The sequence below is a fragment of the Thamnophis elegans genome, chromosome 1 (genome assembly GCF_009769535.1).
Source record: "Thamnophis elegans isolate rThaEle1 chromosome 1, rThaEle1.pri, whole genome shotgun sequence".
In the NCBI taxonomy this organism is placed as follows: Eukaryota; Metazoa; Chordata; class Lepidosauria; order Squamata; family Colubridae; genus Thamnophis; species Thamnophis elegans.
The window spans coordinates 110,192,561-110,209,010 of NC_045541.1; the positions used below are offsets into that span (position 1 = coordinate 110,192,561).

The following is a 16,450-nucleotide window of genomic DNA, read 5'->3' on the forward strand; positions in this document are numbered from 1 at the left end:
TGCCAAATTGTACAGCTTTATTACTATTAGCTATATATTTACAAAAAAATGTGCCTCCTTAGAATTAGCCAACTATGGAACAATTGGCTATTTTGCCCAATACTGATCTAACTACTGATCTAACTAAATATATTTCAGGCTTTATTCTAATATCTAAATACATGTATTTGCTTTTTTTAACTCAAATAAGCAAATTTCCCACCCCCAAAGCAAAATAACAAACTCAAAGCAATCAGTATCAATGTAGATGACTTTGAAAACAAAATACTTACATCGGGCTGGCATTCAAGGAGCAATGATCCACCATCATTTCTGGGAGGAACTCCAACTTAAAAGCAGCCATCACTTCTCTGCTTACCACAAACCACTAATGCTAGATCACTGTCCTGTCGAACCAATTGAATACCACCACTTAAGTTCTGCAGGTCTTAATACACTGAGCCACATAGAAAAACATTCAAACCACAGGAACATAAGCTCAGGGAGACCAGCAACAGACACCACAAAAACAGGCTGGACTGGGAAAGAAACATGAGGACCAGGATTAAAAAGGGGATGTGACCATATGAAGAGACTCAGCTCAGTATACAATGAAAATGCTGATGCACTGGACTTGTTTTGTGCAATTTCCCCTACTCAAGCAGTATTGAGTGCACTGTTAGATAAACAGTGTCAGATCCACAAAGATGTTTGTGTGCAACAGAGCAGAAAAAACTCTAACTTACTTCATAATTCTAATTACACTCTCTAGTCAAAAATGATAGTAAATATTGCATTTAAATGGAACAATATTACAGGACTCAGTAATACACCGAGTTCCTAGTGTATGTACTCATTACATTATGTTCCTGATATACAATACAATACAATAATACAATAGCAGAGTTGGAAGGGACTTTGGAGGTCTTCTAGTCCAACCCCCTGCCTAGGCAGGAAATCCTATACCATTTCAGACAAACGGCTACCCAACATCTTCTTAAAGACTTCCAGTGTTGGGGCATTCACAACTTCTGGAGGCAAGCTGTTCCACTGATTAATTGTTCTAACTGTCAGGAAATTTCTCCTCAGTTCTAAGTTGCTTCTCTCCTTGATTAGTTTCCACCCATTGCTTCTTGTTCTACCCTCAGGTGCCTTGGAAAATAGTTTGACTCCCTCTTCTTTGTGGCAACCCCTGAGATATTGGAACACTGCTATCATATCTCCCCTAGTCCTTCTTTCTATTAAACTAGACATACCCAGTTCCTGCAACTGTTCTTCATACGTTTTAGTTTCCAGTCCCCTAATCATCTTTGTTGCTCTTCTCTGCTCTCTTTCTAGTCTCCACATCTTTTCTACATCGTGGTGACCAAAACTGAATGCAGTATTCCAAGTGTGGCCTTACCAAAGCATTATAAAGTGGTATTAACACTTCACGTGATCTTGATTCTATCCCTGTTTATGCAGCCTAGAACTGTGTTGGCTTTTTTGGCAGCTGCTGCACACTGCTGGCTCCTATTTAAATGGTTGTCCACTAGGACTCCAAGATCCCTTTCACAGTTACTGTTGTTGAGCAAGGTACCACCTATACTGAACCTGTGCATTTCGTTTTTGTTGCCTAAATGTAGAACCTTACTCTTTTCACCATTGACTTTCATTTTATTAGATAGTGCCCAATGTTCAAGTTTGTCAAGATCCTTCTGTATCTTTAGCCTATCTTCTGGAGTGTATGAGGCGAGATAACATTATAAAGTAATGCATGCTAATTTGATCCAGACAAAAATAATATGTAACTAGTCTCACCTCTCCTGCTATTTCCCAGTAAGATTTATAAACTGAGATATAAGGAATTATAAGGGAGATGAATGGTTTAAAAATGTGAAAAATAAGTAAACAAATATTATTTCTGGCTTGAATGTATAACTATACAAGAGACACTATATATAAAGGTATTCCTCAACTTGCAACTGTTTCAAAGTTATGATGGCCTTGATGACTGTTGTAATACCCCCGTCATGTGATCAGTTGATTTGCATTTATGATGACTGCAGTATCTTGCAATCATGTGATCACAATTTGCTACTTTCCCAGCCAGTTTTAACAAGGAAAATCAACTGGGGAAGCCAGATTCACTTATGGATCATGAGGTTTTATTTAACAACTGCAGTGATAACCCTAAAGACCATGATAAAATGGTTCTAAAATTGGGTCTAGTCACATGATGGCTTGCTTTAAACTGCACCAAGTTAGAATTGAAATTCTGGACCAAATTGTGGTTGCGAGTCAAGGACTACCAGTAATTGCCAGCTCCGCAAATATTGTTAAAGAAGTTCAGAAACTATTCAAACATTCTTGAAAATATAAACAAATTACTAGTATGATCTTTCCTCCATAGAAATGAACAATACTAATATTATGTTGAAATTATTACTTTGCATACTGAACATTTTTCTCAAGATTCAAGCTCTATTGGATTCAAATTCAGGGTTTAGTCCTGTAAAAACAATGCAGTTCTAAAAATGCTGTTGAATTAAATCTCTGTAATCTAACTGTCGGCAAATATTTTTTTGAGTATATAATTGTCCTTATTTATCATGTAGCAAGTAAGCTGGGTAGATACTAACTAAATAAAAACATGCCATAAAATGTTCTACGTAAAAGGCTTCCTAGCAACAGGAGCCATGGTTGCCTGTCTTATATCTACTTCCAACTCCCCTATGCCACCATGAGATAAAGAGATACACACACACACACACACACAATTCTATCAAAATACATGTCACGTACACCACCTATGACAGTCTAATTTTAAAACCCTGCAAAATTTCAGTGTTTTAAAATCACATTCATTAGAATATTCAAAGATATAATTCTATACCCTTTTCCCCAAAGTGAACTGCCATACACATTTAATGCATTAATCTCTATCAACTTCAAATATATTTGCTTGTTTACAACTGCATTTTATATTAACTGATTCTGGATAATACCATGATAGGTTATATTTTCTGATTCAGTATCAATTTTATTCCACAACATATTAGGGCAAAAATTATACTCACATTATATTCTTCTTTTTCCCCCTTGGTAAAATCAATAAATATCTGCATTTAACATGGCAAATACCAAGATGTTAAAACATATTTTTTATCTCACTCATGTATTAATTCTTATTAATGTATTAACTACAGTTTTCAAATGTAGCTTGGTTCTATGTCATATTAATCTCACAAATAAGGAGGAACGATTAACTGTGAATCCAATAATCTGGAGAAGTGGAGAAAACAAACATTTTCTACCTATTTCTACGTAGATGAGAAGATAGAGAATGCCCCTACAAAAGAGGGTAAGAAAGAAAAGCCTGCCACATGCTTAATAATCTGAGAATTGTAGGCAACAAAATATATCCAAAATTTGGGCTAGAATTATTCACAGCTGGGCTTTTATCTATGAGTATATATAATATGTTCTTAAACTATCCATACATCCTACATATACTCATAATTAATCCTGTCCATGAAAAAGCATTTGCCACCCATGGATAAACCAATTGTGAAAATTAAAATACAACTTTTGAGGTTGGTTTATCTACGGATGACATATTTTTATGATTTTTTTAAAATCAAAAATCAGTTTATACACAGATGGGCTTATATAAACACATAAAATATATTAAATTCACAAGCAGAATAGGAATATAAGACTTTCCCTAGTGTTTATCTCTATTATTCAGTGGCACACTGACCTTTAATGTTGCAGGAAATGCCATGATGTACTAATAACTACTAGTAGAAATCTGCTCTCTTAAAGCCATGATCTAAGTGGTTATTATTCTGCTGTAGCAAATGCTTTAAAAAAATAGAACTTGAATATTCATGTCTAATATTCATTCTACGCTTGCTATCAACTAATGGATTTCCTAAATTTGGAACCCTCAATACCTGTCTATCCTTTACCAATTCTCTAAATTGTTCATCGTAAAAAGAAGATCACATTGTTCATTTGTTTCCTTGTGTATACATGAAACGCCTTTTGCTTAGTTCACATACTCAAAATGGAGATTTAAAAATAAAAATCTAATGTCCATCAAAGAATTATCCTTTGTACTCCTTTCTGGCTCTCTTAATCTCCCGATCACTTTTCTCTCCACTTAATTTGTTTCATTCTTCCCTCTTGTTACACAATATCTTTGTACTCAAGTTGATGTTCATACCTCATGCATATATGAATTTCAGAATAAAACATTATTGCACATTTGTTGACTGGGCAATGTTGGTAAATCTTGCACTCTTTCCATTCCTCTCCCATATGTGCTCACTCCCCACCCCCCTTACCAGTATTACTCCCTTTACTGGAAAGATATCTACCCAGAATATGCATTTCAGTCCAAATAGAGAACATCAAAAACTATCTGCTCTATGCCCAGAACAATGTATGCATGTTATGTTCTAGACTGGCATAACCTGAAAATAAGAAAATCAAAGTAAATGGAACAGGAATAAACTAGCTTTAACTATGTTTCCTTTTCTTTTTCTGATTTTAAGCCTTTAATGTTTTTGTAAATCCTATGCCTTTTCAAAGATTCACATGATGTTGCATATCCTGAATGAGGATAGGAAAATGAATAGGTAATCCTTGACATACAACAGTTTGTTTAGTGACCATTTGAAGTTACAATGGCACTGAAAAGAGTGACTTATGACCATTTTTCAGACTTACAACCCCTGCAGCTTCCTGATGGTCACATGGTCAAAATCCAGACGCTTGGCAACTGACTCATATTTATTACGATTGCAATGTTCCAAAGTCATGTTAACACTCTTTGCTTCTGACAAGCAAAGTCAAAGGGAGAAGCCAAATTCATTTAACAACCATGTTACTAACTTAACACCTGCAGTGATTCACTTAAGAACTGTGGCAAGAAAAGCTGTAAAATGGGGCAACATTCACTTAACAAATGTCTCCTTTAGCAACAAAAATTTTGGCCTCAATTGTGGTCATAGGTTGAGGACAACCTACCATATTTTTCAGACTATAAGACACACTTTTTTTCCTCAAAAAAGAAGCTGAAAATCTGGGTACATCTTATACAGATTACAGGATTTTTGGCTTCCCAAAACCCCACCTCCTTCACTAAAATGGCCTGCAGAGCGTCTAGGAAGCTTTTAGAGAGGTCCTGGGGGCTGGGAAGGTCAGAAATGAGCAAAAAAACAAACTGTTTTTTGCTCAATTTTAAATCCCCCCCAGCCCCCAGGAGCACTCTATAAGCTTCCTAAAGACTATCCATGCCCTTTTTTGTATGAAAAATGGGACCGTTTTTGCGAAAAACAGGTCATTTTTTACTCATTTTTGTGCCCCACCCAAAGGCTATTCATGCCTTGGGGGGGAGGGGAACGGGCCCATTTCCATGAAAAACAGACTGGTTTTGGGAGGTTTGCAGAGTGCAAAAACTTTTTTTTTATTTGCCTCTTCAAAATCTTGTTGCGTCTTATACTCCGGAGCGTCTTATACTCTGAAAAATATGGTATGTTGTACAACACCACCACCACCACCCCCCACCCCCCCCCGAAAACAAATTGTTGCACAATTTTTACCAAAACTGAGTTCTGGTTCTTCCATTATTATTTACACTCCCATAAAAATATGCAACCTATAAATTCCTATTTTCATACAGACCCAAATCTAACTGATAGCAATCATATGTTCTGACATTTTAGTCTTCTCATTCATAATTAAATATATCTTTCACTTCCCTATATGCATTAATCAACTCCATTCCACAAAATCAGAATATTTTAATATTTATTACAATAGTTTTTATAATAGTATTTATTTTCAATAGTTTTTTGTTTCATATACCAGACTTTAGTAATCCATGACCATTTCCATTTATTTTTCTTACATTCCAAGTTTCAATCTTCCATGTGTGTGTCTACTACTAGACAGGCCAGCAGTTCTTTCACACCCATAATTTGGGTCAATCAAGACTTTTAGTTAATATATTTTACTGAGATAAAGAACATGTAACCTTCCAAATTATTTGCTGTATTCATACATACAGCACTCTTTGAAAATATTAAACATCAATTTTTAATATTTTGACCAGCACATCATATAGTTATACTACTCTCTGCCTTGTGAGCCAATATTAATGCCCATATGTTACCAAAACGTGTACAGAACATACAAGTTTTTATAAAAGATACAGAACTATTTAACTGAAGGATTCCAGTCTTTCATACTTAGAATGTAGCTGTTGTGATTGTAACTTGCTTGCCAGAGTGAGCGTATTAACACCCCCCACCCCACCATAAGTGACACATGGCTCTTAATTATGTGCAGAGTCAGATTACCTGAGTCCCTCCCTCTGCTATAAATACAAAAGGTTGATCCTTTTACAACAAAGAACTCACCAGAAGTCTGTGGACTGTGGCTGGAAAAGAGCAAGGTTTTCCATCTCTTCATCAATCTCTGAGTAACAGTTTGTATTTGCAAGAAGCTGGAAAAGTCTAGGAAACTGAGGTAGAAACACATTCGCTTCAGAAACCTGCTATTTCTATAGTAAATAGCAAAAATCTCAAGCCAGGCATTTGTTTCTGTTTATGTATTTATTCATTTATTTGCCTGGTCCAAGGTGTCACAATTTCATATAGGGTATGAAATCTGGAAATCTTTGACCTTTTATCTATATTTCAGGCTGTCTGATGAAGATACATGCTTTTGGAAATTCTTGTGATCCATAACAATAATATGTAACTTTGCTCGTCTTTTTCTGGAAACTTTGGGTGTAGAGGCCTCTACTTTTAATTGAAGAGTACCATGTGTATTTCAGATTTTTCCTTTTTAACAATTTGCCCATTTCTATATAACTTGAACTGGACAGTTCTGCAATTTATTTCAACAATGAATGTTTATATCTTATTACTCAAAGTTTTTTGTTTTATTTACCTCTTACTTTTCTTTTAAAAAGTTTTGATTTTGTTTATGCTCTGTGAAACTCGCTTAATAGTGAATCCTGTCCCTGTGCTTCTAAGCTTCAGAGTCAAGAGGAGGCACCACTGAAATTATTTCAATTTTTGCATTATGACTTTTTAAATTTCCAGAATAATAGCAAAGGGCATAAAAGACCTACCTCTCAAAGAAAATAGATTTAATAAGTAGATAGTAACAGGGAGTACTGAACTGTTGTCCCAAAAAGTAGTAAATAAACAAGGGTACAAAGACACAGAGAGGGCTTCCTTAAGAGGCCTCTAGCCATTTTCCCTGCAGATTTCACCAGCAGCTACAGGTTTAAATTAAGACATTGTCGCCAATGATAAAGCACATATTACAGTCGAAGATTTCAAATTTAATCCAGGACATAAAAGAAAACCTGAAAGAAGGGAAGTGTCTGCCAATCAATGTCAATAAAAAAGGTTAGATAGACCAATAACCTATCCCATATAATCCAGCATGCAATTTTAAGTTAAATTCAGTCTACAATAGCAATTTTGTGTGTTCAAATAATTTATATACTGACTTGTTTCCAGGAGTTCACAACAGTAGAGATATTACTCCCTCTGTCCATTTTCTCCCCAAATAAAATCCTACAAGTAAGTTGGCTGAGAGGGACTGATTCACTCAAAGCTGCCCATGAAGCAACCCTAGCTGAGGGGTAAACCTAAATCTCTTTCCCCAGTTTTAATTCAACTCCCAATTACATCTCACTAATTCTCTGATCATTGAGACACATCTTCAAAACCTTTTGTCCAATGCCCCTGGCCTTCCAGTAATAAGCCTCCAAACATTCTGTTTAATAATGAACAAAATGAAGCAAATTAAGCCACATGCTCTTTCATCACCAAGGATAAAGATGCTTCCTCTAACAATTTAAGAGCATGGTGAACCATGCCATGTATTTTGCTTTAGCAACATTAATCAATTGGTGAATATTTTTCAACAATAGTAGAAATTATATTTAGGCTCCACCAAATATTAAGCCCTGTAATTGAGAGGAGGGCAACAGATCAGAATAAGTGCAAACTAATACTAACTGAAGAACATCTTAACTTCATACTTATAAAAATGCAATCTGAATTAGTTATAATTACTACTGAGATTCTAGGGTAGAAAGAGGCAATGTGTCTTTGACATTCCCCTTGGTATCAGTAAAGCTCCCTGCCCTACGTGACATTAATCTCTTGGCTGGCTGAGACTGCTGAAGGTCCTGGGCTTCTACTTCGGTCTTAGTACCAGGATCACTGAGGAATGCCAGTGAGCAGAGTGGCCACAAGGACAGAGATTTTTTTTGGGGGGGGGGGGAGGAGATAGGTGGAATGGGGAGACTTGAAGTTGTAAGTGTAGGGGGCTGTCAAACACCCAAATTTTTATTATGCGATCATGGGGGAGCTGCAGTGGCCATAATTTGAGGGACCAGGTATAAGTAGAATTCATTCAATGTAATTTTGAACAGTCACTGAATGAATGGCGATTAACTGAGAACTACCTGTAAATGAAAGAAAAGGACTATTATGTAACAAACAATGTAAATATTACTCTGAACTGCACTGAGAAAGCAGTAGAAGCAGTATACGTTTCTTTTGCTGTTTCTGCAGCTATAAAGTGCAATGGGAGAAAAAAACGACTGCTTCTTCTAAATGTGTATGTGCTAAAGAACGCAGAGGAAAGCTATTCTCAAAGTGGAACAAAACTTGGCTGTTTCAACTAGCACTGTTCTAGAATTCTGGCTGTTCTGAATGCTGTGATATGCCTGCTGTATTACGATTCATTATTGATTTTCTTCCCTTTCAAAATATTTCCATTTGTTGTTTGTTGAGTCTGGGATAAGATAATGAGGCTCCAGAATGCCTTGTAATGCAAATTCATGCAGCGTAAATTGATAAGAGTTACATTGCATTTTGAAAATGTTGAGAATTAAAATCTAGCCTAGTGTGCTTAGTAAAAGAAATATTCAGTTTACATAACCAATAAATAAAGATATAAAATATAGGTGTAGGACAGCAGAATGAAAGTATTAAGCTCACCCACATTCCAAATTCAATTAATGGGAAGCAGGCTTCTGATGTTCAGGCAGGATATACAAGGCTCTGTCTACATGCCATCTCAGTACATATAAACATGGAATAAGATGACTGACAAATTCCAGGAAACTGCCTTCACTTGTCCATAATAGCAATATGACAAGAATTATTAAAGCACTAGACAGATTAATGATGGTGCCATGGGGATTTTATCTTCCAGGACAAAATAAAAAAATTAGCAAGGAGCCAGGTATTAAAAATATGTAGCATATACTAATAAGAAACAGTTATTTAATAACATTTATGAAAATTACTCAAGTATAGCATCAATGGCAATCTGAGAAAAATATTTAACAAGTAAAATAAAAATCAAAGGAATGTGGGTAATCTGTCATGCTTCTGTCTCAAAAAACTGCCTATTATTTTCTATAATATTTGATTCCTTCTTTGCTTTCCAAGGGACCGTTTCTATTTTGGAAAAAACAGAAACGAATGACCATGAAAACAAATGAAACAGAAGTGGAAAGAATGAGCGTTTTAATATAAAGTTTTAAACTAGAGATTGATAAACTGAAATCATAGAAATCCTCATTATGGGCATGCTGGCTATACTAGAGAGTTGAAATTTAGGAGAATCTAAAGCAGTGGTGGCAAACCTATGACATGGCTCTCAATGGTGACATGCCACAATGTTTTGAGTGGCCTACCAGCATTTAACAATACCTAATAACTATTCTTGAAAGCATGACCTGTTCTTGTGTGATTTCTGGAGTCTACAGAGGCCACGGGTTAATGGGATATCACATTGCCTCCAAACCCTCTGAAAATTGTGTGAGAATGGAGCGTGCTTTTATGCAGTTTCAGAGGCTGCACAAGAGAATTCTCTGAAGCTCCAAGAACCTAGGCCTCATGCAACCCACAGCAGCCTTGGGTACGTTACAGGGGTCTGTCAATACAAAGAGAATACTGACTGAAGGTAACCAGCACAGAGGTTATTGGGGAACAGCACCAGGTTGCCTTTTTGAATGGCAGCAGTCAGGTTAGGGTTAAAATTGAGCCCGGGGCCTCTATTTGAGCTTAGCATTAGCACTGCTTCTGCATGCCACTGTTAAGGGTGGCCTAAATGGAGAAAATATAATTGCTTCTCTTTTGCCAGGTGTGTAACGTGCCAGCAGAGCAAAGTTGGGCATTTTCTGAATTTTTGACATGTCAAGCCTAAAAAGTTCACAAACACTGATCTAAAGGCTCATCACTTTTTAAAAACTGATTGGGCCAGGAGAGTTTTATCAGGTGCCACTCAAGTGAGACCAAACATTTAAAAATCAGGGTAACTTCTTTTGACAATAGGTAACTTAAACAAAGCAAAATCTGCTCTGAGGAAAAAAAAAATCAAGACACTAATGTCATCTAGATACGTGAGAAAATAAAAGAAACTTTACATTAGCCTAAATTTTTAACCCCAAAACCCAGTTCCAATTATGTAACATTTGTAGCAATATCAATATATATATATATATATATATATATATATATATTTATATATTTATTTGTGCTGATAAATAAATAAAGGGAGACTAAAGGGAGAGAAATATATGTATGTATGTATGTATGTATGTATGTATGTATGTATGTATATATATATATATATATATATATATATATATATGTATATGTATATGTATATATATATATATGTATGTATATATATATAACAAGTGCATATGGAAAGGACTAGATTTCACAGGCTTTAATGTCCGTCAGGGACATTATGCACTCTGGGATATCAATTTTACGCAGGACAAAGATATTTTTGTGAACCTACCAATCAGTTTTCATTCCAAGGATACATATTGGATTACTCCTAACTTTGCATTGAGAACTACACATGATAGCAAGCAAGAAATGACTAAGTCTCAAGGCTGCAAAAGCAAACATATGAGCAATCTGGGTTAAATTGAAATTGAAATTGAAAAGCCAGTTTGCAATACAAAAGTATTGCAATTTTTGATAAACACTTATATATTTAATATAGCAAAAAATAAAGAAAATATTTATACTCACTTTAAAAACAAACTGCTTTGTTTATTCTATGAACACTAGACTAGTCTATGAATTTTGCAAGACCCATTAGGGCCTCTGGTTGCTTTAAAAGAACCCCTCATAAATAATAATCACATTTGCATTTAGAATTGGGATAAGCAATAGGTTTACTGTATTTGGCATTATATGAATAAAAAAATAAACACATTTTAAATCTCTAGAAATATAAGTCTTAGAAGGCACTTTACCATCCCCACAATTGCTAATTATAAACTGAAAATACCACCTAATATAGGACATGTTTGCATGTATACAGACCTATCACTTCGATTCTAGATTATGCTTTTAAGCAAACTATCTACTTTTATAGTACAAGACAATAGCAACAGTCTGTTAATGCAAATACTATTATTATTCCATTATCAATTATGATTTTACTTGACAATTTTTTGCATAACTGCGTCCACACACTGCAATAAACTATAAAGCAGTTTTTGGGGTTTCTGCTGAATAAATATAAGCAGTATCATTTTTCAACATGCTGTTACTAAGATATGCTGACATTCTAGTCTTAGCTAGCAGCCTTTGATATGATTTAGAACTAGATTAAGAAAACTAATAAGCAGTTGTATGTTCCCAAACATACATCTTTTTGGCTAAAATCAGGAAGAAGCTTCTATGGCTGGCCCACTGTTTCCCACAGTTTTCTGCCATTTGCAAAAACCAATTAGGTATTCATATTGTTAAAGCTTGGTTTAATCTCATCCTGCCATGTTGCTTGCTTTTCCTGGGGTTTTTAGTGTTAAGACTGGTTGATTGATTTTTTAAATATAATACATTATTTTAAACAGGTGTCTTTTAGATGCTCTTGCCCATCAAAGTTATAACCAGTAGGATTAATAGTATAATTACCCTGCACATTTTAACACATTTGAGATAGATATGTTAAATACTACACGTTTGATCTAAGGTATGCAATTTATTATTTGTAACTGAATACTGAGCTTAGAATATTTGCTTAGCCTGTGCCACTAGGTCATCTAGATGGTCAGGAAGACAAGAGCTTGGCTGCATTCCATTTCCACACTGCATTAAAGCCACAACATTTTCCTTGGGCATTGGATTAGCATACAACATGAACTCAGCTACTGTTTATGGCTCAGAATTACATAAAATTAACTTGGCCATTATAATTACTTAATAAGCCAAAATTAAGTACAGCATACTGATGTGTGAATCCAGATACTTCCTTTTACTAGAAAGTGCTCAAAAAACACTTTTGTTAAGACAAAATTAAATCAGGTTATATTACAATCTTCCCTGAGATACTAGACAGAGAAAGAAAAACATATTAATGAATTCCTTCTGAAGACTTTGGTGCTCAATCTACTGAACAAGACAGTCAACAAGTAATGATAAACATGAATCTTCAAAGTAATACTTCTGGATTAGGAATTGCATTGTTAAAAATGTATCAGAACTTAGTCCTTAGAGCAGCTCAGATATTAACCATGTTTATCATGACAGATTTTACCTACAGCAAACCTCAGACTTTTTTGCTTGTTTCCTATTTCAACATGATTCTGAGATTAGTTATTGCTTTCCATTTGCAAAAAACTGAATTATTATCTTTAAATATTGGTGGTTTTTTTCTGTTTCATAGTTAAGAATCTAAAACTGGCTTGTTTCCATGAAAACTATAGTTCTGGGATCTGACATATCTGACAAACTATAATTAAAATAAAAGCTTTGTAGCTACACTAGCGAATAACTGAAGAAATGAGTCCTAGAATCTTTCTGGTTTAGTTAAGAAGCAAGCAACCCATGAAGCATGTGAGACCCCCCCAGGCCTCTTTTTTTATGACCTATGCCTATTTGAAGATGGCATTTACGGTAATTTCATTGTATGAGGTACAATGACAATAAACTAAATTAAATTAAACTAAACTATAAACTGGTCAGCAAATTGCTAATATATATTTGCTAATATATATGTCTTCTACTAAAATTTTGCAATACAACAAAAAGACTTTAAAAACAACAGTTATGTAAAGCTGTTTTTTTAATGAAAGCGTAAAAATATGATAAAAGTACTGTACTAAAAACCTCAGCTATCCACATTCTGGTGAAATCATTGCTTATGCCCACTGTAGTCTTTAACTATCTCCCATCCAAAATGTAGCTCCCCCTCTCTAGTTGGTTAAATACACCACAGCAATGTACTATTTGTGTAATAGGAGATAGTATCCTGATTCACACATATTAATAAGCCATGAATTATAGCCCAAACTGGATTCACACATTGCCCTAAATTATAATAGTTGGTTGAATTTGTTGCATGAATCAACAATTGCTCAGAAAACTTTAAGTTGTGGTTTAACATACTTAGTTAATCAATGTTTTTTCACACTATTCACAGTATTTGTACAAGATGGAACTACTACAAAGAGAACAAATAACAAAATGTAAAGCTCTGCATATAATAACAAAATTATTTTTTTTCATCAACAAATATTCAAATAAATATTTGGAAAAAAACATAAGGCTTGAGGCCCTCTATAAAATAATTATATAAGAGAAAGTTGCATCAACTCAATGTAATATACTGTAGTAAACACTAGCAAAATGTTTTATGATTTGAGTGCAAAAAAAGTTCCTAAAAAGAGATAATTATATCGTATGGTCCTTGTTCTATCTCTTATTTTGTGTCTTCTATAGAAATAGTTGAATCCTATTCAGGAAAGCTGTTATCTTGAATTAAACTTTTAAAAAGCAATGAATATATTGTTTAAAAAAACTCAATTAGGGATTTTTTTTTCTTTTAACTATAAAGGCCTATATGGTTCACAGTGGACCCAAGATAATTTGAATGACTACTTTTTCCCAGCTGAGTCTATATTCCTCAGGGACTGTGCCTAATTTATTTATTTGGCCAACCATCTCACTAATGTGATTGACAGGAGCTAACAAGAATTAAAATACAATAAACAGCTCTCCAAAACACCATTCACTAATAGTTTGGGCTCAATTACTTTCCTGGCCCTCATGCCTTGGAAAACAAGTTTATAAGGTTTTCCAAAAAGCAACCAGAGCCTGGGCCAATCAAACCCTGGGCAATGTGGTGTTCCAGAAAGCAGACACAGCTATGGAAAAGGAATGTTTCTTGAATCTCACTAGATAACAATCCCTAATATATGGGACCCTGAGGCAATTAGGTATGCCGTCTTGCCAAAACTAATGGATTGTTAAAAATTATGGGAGTAACAGAGTTCTTCAAATACCCTTGGCTCATGCCATGTAAGGCTTTGTATATAATAGTCAGCACCTTCAACTGCATCTGGAAGCAAATTAGATGCCAGTTCAGGTATAATATGGGCATAGAGAGATAGTCATAATCGCCCACATACCTGCATTCTGGACTAGGTGAAACTTCTTGAGTCTGGGATATGTCCTAGAATTATAAAAGGCTAAATGGCTAGGTAAGAAAACTCCTTATTTTTCTACTGACAAAACATTTGTTTATTTCACTCCCAAGGACAAATAAAAGCCGAATGGTTTTATTGAGGTTTTTAACATTTAAGAGTTTTCAATATTATCTTTGCTTTTTGAAATAATGTACAGTTTGGGTTTAATTTATAACTGCACTTTTTTCAGTCAAAAGAAGACAAGGAAATTGTCAATATATAATAGCTGTATTCCATTCCTTATATGTGACACAGTTAAAACTTCCATAAGTATTTGAGATATTGATTTATGTAAACTAATAAACCATAAGTAGTACAAGATTACATAAAACTGTGCCAAGTATGGTATATCAACAGCACTTTCTCTTCTATGTCAAAATATTCTACCAAATTGCTTCAACCAGTGGAATACATGGCAACCATGACTTAAATTCTCTTTTAAAATTATTCCAAGGACTTACAATTTTTCTAGTGTACATCATAAAATAATTAGCTCATACTTTACTATTTTGAACAATGAGCCAAATCAAAATAAACAATTTTTTCCTGCCTTTATTTTAACATTTTGCCTTCAGGACTTTCCCCTCCCCCCATTTTTAAAAAAAAATATTTTTAGCAGTCTTACTTCAAAAGGCAAGCGGCCCAGAGTTTTCTAAGAATCTGGCAGCCCCTATATTTCATTTAGTAAATAAACGCAACATTTTTTTTTAAAGGGTGGTCTCTGTAGCCCTTCCCCTTACCATTTCCTCATCTGTCTCCTATTGAAGTGACTATATCGTCTATTCTGACTACTCAGAACAGCTTGTATCACCCCCTACTTTGACCGAGCCAAACTCCCAGGGGAGAGAACCTGAAGGTTTCCATTATCAATCCACGCGAAGTTTCAGTGGAGCCGGGAAATCGTCATTTCCACCGTACCACGTGCCTAAACCTCCAAGGGATTCCCACCTCCGCCTCCTCCTCCTCTTGACCCATCCGGGTTCATCTGCAGCAAAGGCCAGGAATGCATCTCCCCCTCCCCCCCTCCTTCCACCACACTTTCGGGGTCGTTTTACCCAAGCCAGGTGCCGAGGGGATCGCTTACCACCACAGCCGCGGGGCGGGGCAGGGCAGAGCGATTGAATTGCTTTTCCAGAGCGAAAGGAGAGCTTTCCTATAACGGGGAAGAAGGAAGCCCTGCGCGTCGAGCCTTCAAGCGGCCGCCAGAGGACGAGAGCCCCGCCCCCTGGCCCTGGGGTGGCGACGACGCAAACTAGCAATGCCCCGAATCTGCGACCCGTCTCTCCCCAACCCCCCACCCCGGAGACAGGCCAACCACCCCTCCCCTCCCCATGGAGCGCCTGGCTTAAGAGTTTTGTTTCAAGCACAGCCACACAGGCAGGAAGGCAGCTTCTCTCCCCCCCCCCACGCCCAACCACCACAGGGGCTCCCTATACACCCTCCGAAGTGGGCTTGGGACACTCACTGCAGCTGGGTGTATGCAAGGAAAGCAACCCCCCACCCCCGAGCGGCTAAGACGCGGGTGGGCGTCGTGATCAAAGCCCACACGGTCAGATCGTAGGGGGAGGGGGCAAGTAGCCAGCTGTTCCTCTCCCCCTCCCAGCTTCCCACCCCCCTCACCCCGGCAGGGGGAAAAGCCGAGCCAAGGGGTTCCGATAGCAGCGAGGCTCGACTAAAGAGAAAGGAGAAGCGTTCTTTTAAAACTGAGGAGATACCAGACGTTGCAGAGACCGAGCGCACTCACCGTCAGTTGCGCGCTGTCCCTTCCCTGCCCTTCCCGGGCTCCTCCTGGCTGCCACCGCCCTCGCCTGCCCCAGGGGGATCCGCCCGCACTCGCTCGCCTCCCTCCGCCTCAGGCCGGTTTCGCAAGATGGCGGCACTTCCGGGAGAGACCATCGAGAAGCTCCTGGAGAGACGCGCAAAAAAGGGAAAAGGAAAAAAAAAAAAAGA

At 36.6% G+C, this 16,450-nt stretch overlaps 1 protein-coding gene across 1 annotated transcript in view; it reads right to left on the reverse strand.

Annotated features, from left to right (window-relative positions):
- The window catches only part of CELF1 (CUGBP Elav-like family member 1), a 44,274-nt gene extending 27,911 nt beyond the window's left edge, over positions 1–16,363 (reverse strand). Inside the window, 2 exon segments of the mRNA XM_032227325.1 lie at positions 273–386; positions 16,245–16,363. Of these exon segments, the coding sequence (XP_032083216.1) occupies positions 273–343 (71 nt within the window). The 5' untranslated portion in view covers positions 344–386; positions 16,245–16,363.
- Between the last annotated feature and the right edge of the window lie 87 nt (positions 16,364–16,450).